The 15,679-nt window shown below is 36.3% G+C and overlaps 1 protein-coding gene across 1 annotated transcript; it reads right to left on the reverse strand.

Annotated features, from left to right (window-relative positions):
- Nucleotides 1-1,587: 1,587 nt before the first annotated feature.
- LOC104157004 (brefeldin A-inhibited guanine nucleotide-exchange protein 2) lies at nucleotides 1,588-14,694 on the reverse strand (the record flags this gene model as incomplete). The annotated part of the gene is made up of 18 exons (XM_009698851.1): nucleotides 1,588-1,764; nucleotides 2,920-3,037; nucleotides 4,140-4,278; nucleotides 4,675-4,843; nucleotides 5,958-6,088; nucleotides 6,358-6,472; nucleotides 6,733-6,787; nucleotides 6,868-7,006; nucleotides 7,780-7,915; nucleotides 8,340-8,469; nucleotides 8,570-8,700; nucleotides 9,483-9,643; nucleotides 10,779-10,951; nucleotides 11,119-11,270; nucleotides 11,893-12,062; nucleotides 12,147-12,187; nucleotides 13,502-13,601; nucleotides 14,547-14,694. Coding segments are annotated over 18 exons (2,385 nt in total), but the record flags the coding sequence as incomplete, so codon positions are not given.
- Nucleotides 14,695-15,679: the final 985 nt, after the last annotated feature.

Genomic DNA, 15,679 nt, shown 5'->3' on the forward strand with positions numbered 1-15,679 from the left:
AAGAATCCCAGCAAATCCCAGCAGCTCTGAGAGTGGAATATCCCAAGACAACCTCAACTAAGGCCAATCTACTAGGAAACTTAAAAGGCAAAATAACAAGTTAAATACTTAATACCATTCAAGTAGGTTGTTTGGTTGGGATTGTGTGGGGTGAGGTTTTTTTTGTTTGTTTTGGTTTTTTGGTGTTTTTTTGTTTGTTTGTTTGTTTTAAATACTGCTATATTTTAGGTTTGCTACTATGGATAGCACAGCAGTTAATACACCACCTTTGTTTACATTATTTTGGAAGTGCAACCTCTCCTCCTGTTCCTGCCACACTCTTCCAGTTCTAGAGGTCTTCAAATTTGAAGTTAAAGTTATTTCAAAGGACAAACCTCAGTCCTGCAGTACTTCAACAGTAAACTGGTATTCTATTATGGAAACAGTTGTCACAGAAAACTGATGCATTTCAAAGAAAGAAAAATCTCTAGGGCAAGCAAGCTGCGGTGTTAAAGTCACATTTGCTTCACAGATACCAATACGTTTCAATGCTTTGAAGGTAACTCTTAAAGCACATGAATGAACTTGTTTAATTTTGCTAGAGCAGTTTTGTGGGAATTCAATTTTTGGTTTAGATGACAATAGGAACTAACAGTTGAGAACAAAAATCATTTGCACAAAAAGGCATCAGAAGTTGCAGATCTGCAGTAAAAAGAGACAGAACCTCATATGTATTAAGGACAGCACTTCTTGCTTAACAAACACAATTACTACTAAATACATTGTACTCAAGGGTAAAGTTGGTTTTCTCTGTTCTGAACCTTGGTTTTAATATTACTGTGTATATACTCTGTCCACAATCTCACAATGTATGAAAGAAAATGGAAGGTTTAAAAGTGTTTGGGTTTTTTTTGAAAGGTCTTTAACTCAAGACTAACAAGCTAAAAAAGTAGATGCTATTGTGTGCTCCTGATGTAAAACCTTTCATAAAAACAAAAATAAGTCTCAGAAGATGAAGCACTGATATTAAAAGAAAGTTTTAAAAATTACTTGCTAAACTGGTGGAAAACCCTTTCCCCAAATATCCTACAGGCTGTCCACTTCAAACATTGTAACACGCTACCTGGTCATGTACACACAAAGAAAAACCCAAAATGATCTTAGGTGGTCATTAGCCACTACATTATAGTTTATTATGAACATATGTGCTAACATCACAAGGCTATACAACTATATTCATTATTTCCAAGGGGCATAATTTCTGTTGAGGAATCCAGCTGATTTATCAGATTTAGCTGGGACGCAAGACTGAACAGTTGACAAAAGACTAGAAGAGACAGACTTGATCATAAGGATGACTAGCATTGAAACAAAGAGACTTTTACATCTACTGTATTAACTCTGTAAGCAATAATTTAAATTAAAATTGCTGATAGTTTTGTAGGATGGACAAAACAGGATTTTTTTTCCTCCTCCCCAAATGCCATTGTGGTAAGAGTAACTTGCTGCTGTGTTGATACACCAGTGTCCCATTTTTTCCCATCCACTTGAATCCATCTCTGGAACATAGCTTTATGTACAAGCCAAAGTAACCAACCCTGCTTAGGGCTACCATGAAGGTAAGTTCATCCCAGGTGTCCGTATCTGCTCCTCTGTTATGCAGATTTTGAACACAACACCTATACGCAGGAAGAACTTCCGTAGCACAGCTCGAAGCTCAGGAATCAGGTCAAATTGCATGATTTCGCACAAGTATGGATAATATGTTGAAGCATGTGCCCTAAACTATCAAAGAAGAATGAAAAAGAACATTATTCTCTATTACTATAGGAAAGTGCAGAGGTCTTCCACATTCATGGCTACACCAACTTGGTAAAACACAAGGTCTCACCCAATCAAAGGCCCCCCTGGATAGCCAAAGGGCCATCAAGCCCAGCGTCTGTCTTCCACAACAGCCTTAGCAGATGGCTACAGGAAACCATACACAGAGCATGCATTTGGCATTACTTCCCTAAAATAGTGTTAGACTATTTTGTGGCTCAGGGATTTCTCAGGGTAGCGGTGGTATCAGGGACTACTTGTAGAAACACCCTCCTCTAGTGTGAATTTGTCCAGTTGCTTCTCCAGCCTCTTCAAAATATCATCCACAATACATAACAAAGCCTTCCACAGCTGAACCCTCAGGTGAAGCAGTATCTCCATTATGTGTGTGTTTGGCTTTTTTCCCCTCCAGTGACTTGCAATCTCCAAAATTCTCATTCAGTCTCTTCCAGTATAACAATTATTTACCTCTTTCCATGCTGGTAATGCCTTTATGCACCTCTCATTTTTATTTCTTTTTTGGATAAAAGATAACTGAGTAAAAGTCTAACCTACATACAGTTCCATGTATGGGAGCCAGTCTATATCCCTTACTCCTGGTACACACTCTCAGCCCTTTTCCAGCTCCATCACACCCCTTTTGGTAAGGGGAAGCAGAACTGCAAACAATATTCAAGATGCAAATCTGTCACAAATTTACACAAGAAGTAGTATGTTTTGTCCTCTATTCCCTTCCTAATAATGCTCAGCATTAGTTATGGGGAAAGTTCACCACAGAACTTTCAGAATAAAAAGATACTTGGATTTTGTACTAAGGAATGGCCAAGTTGCCATTATCTACAAAAAGTTAAGACTATTCTCACAACACACCATAATGACAGGGACATCATTGATTACTACTACATGGAGAAGCCAAGCCACCACTACTACCAATTTCTTAAAATATCAGTAAACTGCTATTGCATGGATGCAGTCTGATTTTTATAACGTAGAATGCTTGCAAAAAATGCAGATGTAATGACTGCTGTATTTCAAGGAGAGTACAGACTATGCAAGCAAACTAGCTACCTTGCAATACAGATGATAATAAAGACTGAATTCAACAGAGCCTGTTCTTACCTTTTCATCGCTGATTTTTAGTGTTTTTGTTAAAAGCAACAGCAGGAGATTGGTCCAAGCTTCTCTGTGGCTTTCTGAGTTCACGGTAATAAAATACGCCAGGGCTTCACTGCATACACTAAAGAGATGACAGTTCAGACAAACCATAAAGAAAACCCCTAAAAAGTTTTTATAACATGCACTGTTTGTCTTTTCATAGTGTATTTTGTTCTCAAGCAAGATGCACTTCCATGGGAAAGTTTTCAATCACATGTAAGAATTTTAATTAACAAATTTGTCTGGATGTTACAGTAGTTGTTACAGATAACTGAACTGAAATAGTTTTCATCTTGTCAGCAAAGAACCATGGAGTTAGAGGTGGAAGAGTCTGATTTTCCTCATAAACATTCTGTAATTGAAGTGGTATCACCTTCAACCTGCAAACATTATTTCCTGATCCTTACATTAGGACAGCTTAGGCAACTGCAACATGAAAGAGTTCTCCCTCCAAATCTAGACTGCTTTAGTAAAGATCTGCAGAGCTCAGCATCACAGATTAGAGAGGGATTACTATTGTATTAATAAATTTTTGGTCCTCGCTGTAGACTGTCAACACAAGGTACAAACTGTACCACCTACTGTGGCTTTTTCGGGGCACTTTTAATTAAAGAAGGAATGAAACCTCCCCTTTTTACACACTAAAAAGGATTAGTATGTCCATAGACGCTCATAAATCAGAATGCTACTGAAATCCACTGCATTAGGGCCAACAGAAAGTTTAATAGTTCTTCACATTTGATTAGAGATTAGTACTCTGAACTTTCATGTACCAACAACTCACTTTTCAAATAAAGGGGACTCCAATACCTTTTTATATTCACCTAGCATAATTTTCTACATTTACCTAAGTTCCAGGTTTACAGCTGCTTATACTGCACTCTGGTTAGATTACTGTATCCTATTATACCTCTGAATATCCTTATGTACTCAGATATGAAAAGTATTCATACACCACCACTTCTGTAAAGAAAAGCTTATGTCAGGCAAGAAGGTGCTTCATTTATTCCAGGTAGAGTGCTTCCTTATTGCTAAATTAACTTTTAATAAAGAGTGGTCATATATCTATAAATACTTATATTATATACTTCATATACTTTGCACGCTCTGCTGAGCAACCTAAACCACGGCTGCACTGTACTAGCTGAAAACAGAATGCATCAGAACCAAGCTGATACTCTTACCTAAGCAGTCGTCGTTGTATAGCATCCCAGGAGTCCTGGCGGTTTTCATCCACATACATTCGAAAGAGTATTCTCAAGCAACAAGCCAAGCTGCTGGTCTCTTGTTTTAATAGATTGGGTTTTGATTTACCCTTGAACCCTAGAAATCAGTTACACAGAGGGAGAGAGGGAACATTCACATTTGTAGTTAACTAGCCAAGAGGTAAATTTTATCAACAATACCTCCACTAGTGAACAGTAATGATTTCTTGTCCAGATAGTATTTCCTCCTCCTTGATTTTGATTGAGATCTAATCTATTTATAAAGATATTTAACTACAGTAGTACCAACTGTGTAGCTCTAGTTTAATCAAAAAAGCAGGTAACTTAGCAAACAGAATTATTCAAGTCATCACGAAGGAGACAAGTAATAAAAGCCTGCAACACTGTCAGATTAACTGTAGAGATTATTGCAATAGTATACTTTTGTATCTCGATAGCTAAAGCTATAAGTGGACATCAGTATTTTTATCAAACTAAAAATAAAAAACCTCACCTGCTCTCCATAACACAGTTCGCTGTTCATAATTTGAATTAAAGGCTTTTGAAAATGAATGAGACTCTTGCAGACAATCTAGTAACTTAAACAGGTGATGTGAAGACATATATTTATACATTCCTTGGTCTTCTGTGTCAATGTGGATATCTGCGTCCAACGCATCTCTCTAAAGGCAAGGAGGGAGGAAGAGAGAGAGAGAGAGGAGTGTCAATAACATATTCTTTTTATATAAGCTTAAGAGACTTTGATATTTCACAGACCATATACCATGCACTCCAGATTCCATTTTTAGGTACAAGTGAAATATTAACACAATGCAACACAGCAGAGTGATCCTGTCAAATATCAGAGTTGTACTCTTTTTTCAGTAGGATATTTTAAAAGAGAGAAGTTATGATCTATCCTAGTTATCAATAAGGAAAAAAAAAACAAAACAAAACCAAAAAATGAACAACAAGGGAAGAACCTCTTTTATCAAGGCATAAAAAAGTCATAGCAATACAATATAGAATATTTCCTCTCCTCTAGGAGCTGACTTGAGTAGGCCTGCTGAATTCTGAAAAACTTCAAAATGAACCACAAAAATAGTGCAAGTTTAAATGTTGCATAGCGTAGAAATTCCCCATCTTTGGCTAATGTCAAGTTTCATTAAAATTGGTCAATATTTTCAGCTAATTTGATTAGGAATTTTACTAAACCATCCCCAAAACACTACCTGAATGCACTAGCCCAAACTTCTAGCTTAGGGCTTTATTAACTTAGCCAAGCAAGAGCTACCCTGCACTATTCCCTAGAAGCAGAATTTTCAGGGTCAAGGACCTCTCCGAGGCACATAATGAGTTAAATCTTGACCGTTAACCTTGCTAAAGTTCAATTTCTGCATCTCCTCCTTTGTAAACACCTAGAGGCTCAGCAAAGCCTCAACTGTGGCTAAATGAAGACACTCAGGCTAAACAACAGAAAAGAATACTCTCCCCAAACCAAACAAAAATATTCTTGATGAGTGTGTATTCATTATAAAAACAATGATAATACATTATATTAGTAACAAAAATATAATTATAATAATCCAACAGGCAGACTGCCAGGAAACACTGGAGGCAGGCAAAAAAAAAATTAAAAAAAAAAATCACTGCTTAAGAGTAATGACACACACATTCAGATTAGTGCTAGAGTAGAGTTAGAAAAAGGAAGAGACTGTATTTTGTAAACACACGTCAGAGCATTCAATAGTCTATACTTTACTGCCACAACAAGGTTATAAATAAGTCTGATGGCACCTGAGCTGCAGCCATGTGCTCAGCATCTTCCTTCTTGCTTGTTGCTGGATAGAACACTATATTATCAATGGTCTGTATCAATTCCAGCTGTACCACACACTTTATAAGGAGGCCAGCAAATAGTTTCTGATCTAATGAAAGGGAATAACACATGTTTCAGAAGCAATTTTTGACATTCACATACAACAGGCTAGCAAAACACTACATTACCATTAGCATTTTGATATTTAGTGATGCTGTAAATTATCTTATAAATAGAAAATTTCTCTGCAAGGCATAAACACAAGTTGTAAAGATGTACCCCAAGTTTAAGTGCCCAAAAACTTTCTCTACAGAAGTAGAGAAGTGGACTAAGAGTGGCTATAAAAGTTTATTAAATGAACTTCTATGTTTTCCTTACTTGTATAAGGTCCACCTTTCCAACTCTCATCTGTTGGATTTGAAAACTGACTTTGTCCTCTTTCTGAAGCATTTTTATCCATGCTGCTTAAAGACTGGTGATCTAGGTCTAAATCCTAGAAGAAAATGCAGAACAATTTTAGCAATCCAAAACACTAACTCCCAACCAGCTATCAGTTTTCAGATGACTTCACTAATCTTAAGATTCAAAGGTTTCCTGCATCCATTCTTTCTATCTTATTTTACAGACACCAAATACAAGCTAATGTCAATTCCATTGTTTATTGTCAAGTGTATTTACTACAATAAAATATTTCAAAAGCTAACCTAACACAAAACCCTTCAACTTAGTTTGTTGCACTGAATTAACTCTTACCAAGTGTTTTTCAGCTGAATCTTCCTCCATTCCTGCAGGCCTCCATGTCAGCAAGCTTGGGGGGGGCAAAAAAAAAAGTAAATATTGTTGCTCTGGAAACAGGTATTAGTATGGGAATTAAATTTATCAACTTACACATGAGGAATAGTAGTTTTGAAGATTTCTAGCATACAATTGCATGTCTGGCCCCAGACCTCAGGGCTGAATTTCTGTCCGTTTAGTATTACCAGGTTTTCTAGGCAGTTTGTACCTGATCGAGCCAACTGCTCATTATCTGCAAAAGATAAAAAAATATTTATCAGCTTCTACAATATCAATGACAAATGAAGCATTCTCTATTACTGCTCCATTAAACATTTTTACCAATATTGTGAAATGCGTGGTACCTTAGCTTAAAGCATCCTTGTAAGTATATTACAATAATATCAAGCTTAGGAACCTACTGAATAAAAAATAGTGTTTAAAAATAGACTTCATGAGATTGAAATCCAAACAGAGAAGACAAAGGACAGGAAAGAAGCAGAAAGGAAGGATACAGTGAGACTAAAGAAGGAAAAGCACCAATTCGAAACTTATGATTTCCTGCATGGCAGTCTCCTCACATTCCACGCTAGCAATGCGCAGGATTTCAGGTGTTAAAAGTTGGAGCCCGAAAGAAAACACATTCTTTAGAAAGTTGCACTAGATGGTTGGGGGGGGGTGGAGGAGAAAAAAAGAAAAAAAAAGTCAGAATGCGTGTGTGTGTGTGTAAGCAAATGAGGTATTTTATCCATGCAGCCAAATGGAGAGGCTGTTGGCAGAAGAATAAACAACTCTTTAAAAGCCTTTGCTCTGTCATAATAGCACCATAAACACATTAACAGAAGAGCTGCCTAACTCATTAAATAGAATGATGTTCGAATATTTAAGATACTACATCCATCTATTACATAACATACTGTCTTAATGGTCGTTTTTATTTTCCCAAAATTCAGTTAATTTTCCCCTTCTTAAGTAATGAACATTTAAAAAAATACATGAATCAAAAGATACAAGTAAATAAGCTACCTTGTTTTACACACCAGTGTAACTGTGCAAGTATGTCAGGAAGAAGGATCTCATTTAAAGCTTCATAAAATTGCGTAAATACATCACAGATTGCGTAAAGTGCATGGTTGCATGTAGTGGTCATCCATTCAGATTTCTATGAGAAAAAATGAAAAGTCTTTGTTTTCAGGTGGCTTCTATGATGACAGCACTTGGCTTATGCATGGCTATTCAACAAAGGACATGGCTTCCGAGCAGAGGAGTAAAATTTTGATAGAACTAAAAAGTCTCACTACTGCACGTATCTTGTCAGAAGCATTTAGTTGGCCACATGAATGCTGTTCAGAAAACTACAGTTTTCACAAAGTTTGAATAATCTCCTTGAAAATATTCAGACAGAAGAGACAAGATAGGTCAACTGATACTATGACAAATTTCATACATACCACAGAATATAGCATAATACAACAACATACCATTATGGTATTATATATAACATTATTGTTTGTTTGTTTTTGTTTTGTTTTGGTTTGTTTGTTTGTTTTTAAGAACTCTAATGCTTGTTTGCTTTTTGTTTTTACCTCTGTTTGTTGTTCAGGGAGTTTCATATTATCAAAAATCCGAAACACAATTCTGAACAGATCTTGCCACCAGTGCTTTTCAAAGGTATGACCATAACTCTTCATTATTTCAAACATCACTGTTAAGCCTCTATAAACAAACCCAAACAAATAAAGGAAAAGATGTTAAAATGTGCACCTGTGATCTCTTCAACTAACCAAATTAAAAAAAAAAAAAAAAGCTTTATTACCTTGTTCGAACATCTAATTTGCAACGATTGATGATACAAGAAAGTTCAAATAAAATGGGAAACCATCCTCTGACCCATACTCTGTCCCCAGGAGCAACATTCATGTCATCACTTGTGTATTCTCTCAATACCTTGGAGATAGGCAGGAAAAAATAAGAAAAAAAGCAAGCCTCAGAAATCTTTAAATCTGAGATTTAGATACTACTAGTGGCACAGACAGACTTGACAAGTTAGCTTAGTTTCTACTGTAACACTCAAATCCTGTAAAATATAAGTATAGAACTGAAACAGAACTCTCTGCGAAAATACTGGAAAAAATACATGGAAAATAAATACTTAAATCCATTTTACTTAAGTCCTGCTAAAGGCTTTACAAGTTACAGAGGTTTGGATTTTAGGAAGCAAGTGTCACTGTTAAATATAGGTAATAAGGAAATCTAAGTTTGGCATAAACCTGTTCTAGACTTTTCTGGCATATTGAAAACAGCATGCACATCTTGCAATAGTAACATGCAACTGCAATCTAACTCCAGGCTCTTTCCAGCAAAGTGATTATTATATTAAGTATTCACACAATAGACTGATGTAGCAAAATACGCATGTTTGTAATCAATTTAGGCATAATTAAGAACAAGTAGTATTGTTTTCCAAGGCATCCTAACACTATAAAAAATACTTTTCATTCAGTTATTTCCAATTTGGACTGTTGAGACTTAAATTTTTTTAGTTAGTTGTAGTTTACTGCTTACACAATACAAAAATGACTCCTAATGCTGAATAAGCTTTTAATACAAACACTTCCTGCTGGGAGACGTTTGAATCTGAAAGCTCTTTCTTAGTTACAAGATTAGTCTCAGTTTAACAGTAGAAGATAGAATAAGAATACAGAAGGGTAAAAATTAAAAGAAAATACCTGTGGTCTTTCTGAAACATATTTTGCACAATACCGAATAAGTCTAATAGCTTCCATGCTGGTGTCCGGAAATGCAACATTACAGGCAAACTCAGAAAGACATTTTACTGCATCCTGAAATGAATCAATTGCTGCTGGAAAATGCTGTTGAAAAATATTTGCTGTGAAGAGGAAACAAATACACTTTTTAAAATGTACTGATATTGGAATCCAGAGATAAACTGGCATTGATCTAGATATATCAGACATGGTATACCACTACTGAATGGACAAACATGAACGGACCAGATCTTCTAGATTAAATATGCTTCTCTGTCTTACCTCACATTCTTCCCCATCCCACCCCACCACCCAAATTTGTCAGCATCACATTTTCTCAGGTTGGATAATTACCAATTTTATCATCTAGGATTATTTCATGGCTTCTTATATGGTTCAGTTTCCTCCCACAGCCTATGCAACCCAAAGCTCTTAAAATCTTTTGAAAAATAATAGGAGTAAAGCTTGATGTTAGCTTCCCTGCTGTGAATGAAGCTACCTAGATTTACGCAAATTATCTAAGCCTGTAATTACTCATATTGTGTAGCAAGAGAGGAAAAAGCAGTTAGATTTCAGACTTAAGGGACAGACTAAATACAAAACAAATCCAATGCGTACAAGCTTTTGAACAAACTACAACTCCCAAGATCTATGTAATTCAAGTTAGCAAAAAAAGTTTTGTTACTATTTGCATTTATTAATTCTGTATTTTTCCCCATGCTACTTAACGGGAAGAGGATAGTTTCAGGACATATAAGAAAGCTATGATCAATATTGGAGGTCCGTTTCAAGAATATTTGAGTTGGCTGTCTTCCTTTGAAAGTGGCAGCAGTGTGTTGTTCAAACATACTGCCAGAGCGGGTAGGCTGTATGAATCAAACTCTACAAGCAGTCACATATCAGCATCATAAGCTTTATGATCCCCACCATACGATACTTAATTGGCATGGAAGTTTGTGAAATGCATTCCTTAATCCAAAACAACTTATTGCAACAGATGGGGTAACATACAAACTTACTGAACCTATTCCAAACTTCCAAAGTTCAATAGCAAGATATCTGTATCTAGTTTTTCCTGTCCATAGCAATCAGGAGACTTAACGGGTAAGACCTAGCTACAGAGTTCAAACAGTCTGACTGCAAGATCTTGTGTTTATTTACCTGGAAATACACAAGTCTTATTCAGATGGACCTTTTAAACCTGAATCACAGCAGCTAAGCTAATTTGAGTACTCACATCTAACAAGCATTACTTACTAACTATATGTGCTGTAGTCTGAAAGGCCAGCTCCACAATATTCCCATCATGGTCTGATGCCGCTTGATGAAAGACTGCAAAGATATTTTTCCAGCCTGAACGAATATTACCAGCTTGAGAGTTCACCATCTGAGCAATACAGCGTATTACCATGTCCCGAATAGTTGGAGATCTTTAAAAAAAAAAAAAAGGGAAAGTAAGACTTTCACAAGTGGCACAATTTTACACTGGCACAAAGTAACTGTGCCACTTCCATGTACAAGACAATCTAACCCACACCAAGTAACAACTTTAAGCAGGATTAAAGCAAGCTAACACAGAGTTTGCAGTGCATCACACCTGTTTTTCTTCATAATATGCTCAAAAGGCCTTAGGAAGTCTTTCTGGAAGCGGAAGTTGGCTAACTCTCCCTTCTCAAGAAATTTCATTGACAGCTGCCTTAATGAGTCTACTGCAAAGATGGCGACATCTTCATTAGGGTTACATCCAACCTAGAAGAAAAGCGTATTTTCAAACATATACCAGCTAAAGTATTACTTATGAGTAACAAATTAATCATTTAAGTTTCATGTCAGTCCACTAAAAATCACTAGCACATTCTATTTTTCAGATATTTAGAAAACAGGAGGTTACTTTCAGAGAGAGGGCTTTATCAGTCATTTGATCCAACTGAACAGACCCATGGATTTTGTATACAACAAGTGCAGAACTATAATAGCCAGCTAGACACTAAAAAACTCAATAATCTCAGGTTAAAACCCTTGCAGCCAAACATGCTCCAGTTTCCTAACGAAAATAACTTTGTTGTTCCAGGATCATCTGTATATATTTTAGAGGAAAACTAACTTGGCATTTGATCAGAAGGATAAGACAATGACAAAGAAAAATTACAAATACAAAATCATATAATGAAGTGATTAAAGATAGTTCCCATAAACATTTCCATTTGTATTTATACACTTCAGATTTTTAAATAGGTGCTTCCTTTAGGCACCTTTAATAGATTTTTTTTTTTTTTAAACATCCCAACCTACAGCAGTAAGAACATTAAAAAAAGCTGATTAAAGAAGTCCTGCTATTCATGTATGTTCTGTAACTTGATTTTAAAAATACCTTATTGAAGTGATCTCCAATCACGTGCCAAATCCTTGACCACTGCAGTCTAATGCGATTCATGTTGTAATACGATATCTCCACTATCTTCTGCAGGCTGAACATGCGTGGATGGTGTGGGGAAGCCAGCTCATCCATGGAAACAGCACACAGCCATCGAACAAAGTCAACTGAAGATTAAAACACACTACTGTAAGTTCAGGATGTTACATTGCAAGAGTTCCTGTAACCCACCAAATGGTCAGCATACATACCTATTGCATTTCCATCCAGCCTAGTCGATCCTGTAAATATCCTATGGAACAAATAAATGAGTTGCAGTTTTACCTGCATACCCACAAGAGTCATTCACATCTTAGCGCTGTAGGCAAGTGTCAGCACATCTCCTGGAGGTACTTTACAATCCTCCATGCCATGAACTCTGCAACTGTTTTATTCTTGCTCCTTGGCAGCAGTTCATGTCCTTCTCCTAGTCTAAGCATTCTTTTCCCTGCTGCAAGTCACAGTCTACTATGCTCCCGCCCCACTGCAAGAAACAAGCACAGGCTCACAATTTTATCCAGGGCAAGTAGTTCTGGAACACTCATTTGGGTGACAGTATGTTAAGTTTCATAGGGAGGGTAAAAAGACATTAAGAAAGCTTTGCTGCAAGACTTTACTCGATGCCAGCCACCTGACTGATGTTTATATGGTTCAGGAATACTGTAAGTTGTGGCTGTCAAAAGAGATAGCAGAAAGACTACGGATACACCATTGTCCCTTCTTCCCCTTCAGTTGTTCAGAGTCTTGAGAGGAGTTTGGACCACTGGTAGTGGTTCATATAGAATAAGTGGAGAATGTTCCCAGATCTTTTAGACTTTGATATGGCAATAGACACATTTATGTTACAATAAATACTACAAGTGTGAACATACGATTCTACAGACTTGCCCAACAATTTCAATAATTATAAAAAGTCCCCTTTCAACACATGGTTCATGACAGAAGCAACTCTTTAGACAACATTTTAAAAGGACAGATGAGAAGGGGAACAATTTAGTCACGAATGCAGCGACTAATGAATAAAGAGCTGAAGAACAGCAACTAAAGAAGTGCTGAAATACTGAAGTTCACAAGATCAAAGAAAATCGCATGATTTAATAGGATAAAAGCATTTGTTAATTTCAGATGCCTGTCCTGTTCAGGCTAAATTAAAAAAAAAAGGAAAAAAAGAAACCCAAATACACAGAATACACACACATAAGTTACAGACAATTATCAGACAGATTTGTAAAACAAATATAGCTAAATACTGTAATAGCAACCTAATTCTGGTCTTCACTGGCTTACTCTAAAGAAAAGGCAATAAAACACAGGCATACACACAGTTCCCCTTCTCACAATACACTACATTAGTTATGCTGCTATTCAGTGACCTTCTTTCTTTTGTGAATATTACATGCCTAAAGAGATTATACTTATTGAGAGAAAGCATCTAAGTATCAGCATCTTTCTCACAAGAGAAACAGGTTTCAAGAACAAAAGCCCCTGTCAGAATCTGCAAGTAAAGTGAGCATGGTCAGTAACTTCAAGTCATATTTTCCCTAGAACGAGATTATATTCTCAGTACCTGTCTACTGCTACCACTACACTCTGTGAACTGGTCTCTCCCACAGACTCTTGAATACTCGCCATATACCGTTTATCAGCTCCACTTCCAACAAGGTTACCTGCAATAAAAGCCATTAAAAACCAGTATTTAGCATCATGAAATCATGAGTTTATATTAAACCCACTTTATACAAGTAGACAAAGAAAAGCGACTACTGCTTCCAATTAGCTTGTAATTTATATGGAGCAGATGGTGCCTTTGCTAGATCTGTGCCAGATTATAATAAAATTAAACATCCAGTAAGAAGTATGGGTTTTTCCCCCCCTTAGGGCACGGTGTTTTGACCATCATGTCTATTAAGATGATATAATGCAGTTAGTAAGATTGGAAATTATAAAATATTATTTTAAAATATGAACTCAAGTCAGATACAAGTAGTTAATGCTGGGCACAGTTCTGTTATATTCAGCATCATCGTCTACAGCATCAACTTCAGAGTATTTTCAAATTAAAAGGTCTCCTTGATGGTTTTCCCAAGATTCAGGCAACTTGCCTTTTCCCTCTAATTTACAGTTTAAAATCTAGGGTTTATTTCTTGCACATACTGCAGGAACAACATGAACTGGAACAGCAAGTCCAACATGAAGAGATAAGAAATTCCTTTGGAAAACCAATTATTGATCATTGAAACGTCTATTAATTCCTAAAGATAAATGGCTTATGCTTTTACTATTAAAAGCAGAGCATAAGAAGAAAGAACTGATAATACTGGTAACAAAATCATGACTAAGTATGGTAAAACAGTTTTGACAACAACATATTCCACCAAGCAAATCTGGAGGAGTTTTGTTAAATAGCTTAACTCAATTACAAAGTTAGAACAGATTTGGTAATTACGAATACATCTTCAAATACATGGTTCCATTTTTTTAGTTTCATCAATCCAACATAGCTTCCTGAAAGCAAGTAAACATATTTTAATATCCTAGAACATTGAGCTTTCTTAGCCATCATACTCTATTTATATGTGCATCTTTGTGAAGTCCAAGATTATTAAACTTACCTAATCCCAGGCCCATAAACTCTTCCCCTCCAGATGCATAGCCTTTAATGCTTCCTTCCCTTTCACGTCCAGAGCCAGATAAATACCGAGTTTTCACTCCAGTTCCTATAAGTTGCGCTAGTTCCAGCTGGCTAATACATTTCAAGATCTAAAACCAAAAATATTTAAACATTGTGTTTCTGGACACCATCATATTTTTATTCCTAACATATATTTATATGTAATATTTATAACCTTCCTAGGTTCTCTAACCTTTAAAACAACTTTGACAACGATAACAGTTTTGATGTAGCTGAAACATTACCAATACAACTGAAAATAAAGTTGAGTGATTCACTCAAGATCACCAGCTGCCACAAATCATTCCAATATGAGAAAAAATAAACAGTACCCAAAAATCTAACTTGGATCTCTAATTACTAGAGGAAACCTCTTTATTACTTCTCACAGAGTCAACTTCCAAAGCTATAAACAACTTGGGGTTGATCTTCTAGAGAGTTCATTGTCCCAGAGAGATTAAAAGACTGAATTATAGCAGTTACCACTTTGAGTAATGATGTTCCAATGTAGACAGTGAAAATGCCAAAATTGTGCCTTGCATCAGCACGAAACTGACTATCTCTTCCTTCTTACTGCCCCACTGCAACATCCCTTGGACTGGCACAAGCATTTGTGAGGGTATTATCTAAGTCAGGTCCAAGTAATTTGTCAACTAGAGTAACTTTTGGATCATATTATCATGTAGCCAAAGACTACTGCCAGAGAACATAATGCAGCAGAAATGCCCCTTTTAGCAGCAGCACAGATTTAGATCTGATTAAAGAGCTCCTGGAAAATATGATTTAAGAAAATACATACAAACCTGATAGCCTATCCTTACGTATCCCCCCACCAACTTATTTTAGCCCTAATTTTTCCTGTGATTGTGGTGTAAATGTTGCCAAATACTGCACAGACAAGTCTGGACCTGTGAGCTAGAACATTTTTGTTTACAGGAATGAGAATACAATGCTGTGAATACGAGAATACTGTGCTGAATTCCCTAAAATCAAATGAGATTTTAAAAATGGTTTTAATTCCACATCAAAAGCACCGACAAAAATTACAATATTGGTCACGCAGTGTCTATAGGG

Source organism: Cariama cristata, unplaced genomic scaffold (genome assembly GCF_000690535.1).
Source record: "Cariama cristata isolate BGI_N322 unplaced genomic scaffold, ASM69053v1 scaffold39194, whole genome shotgun sequence".
Lineage (NCBI taxonomy): Eukaryota > Metazoa > Chordata > Aves > Cariamiformes > Cariamidae > Cariama > Cariama cristata.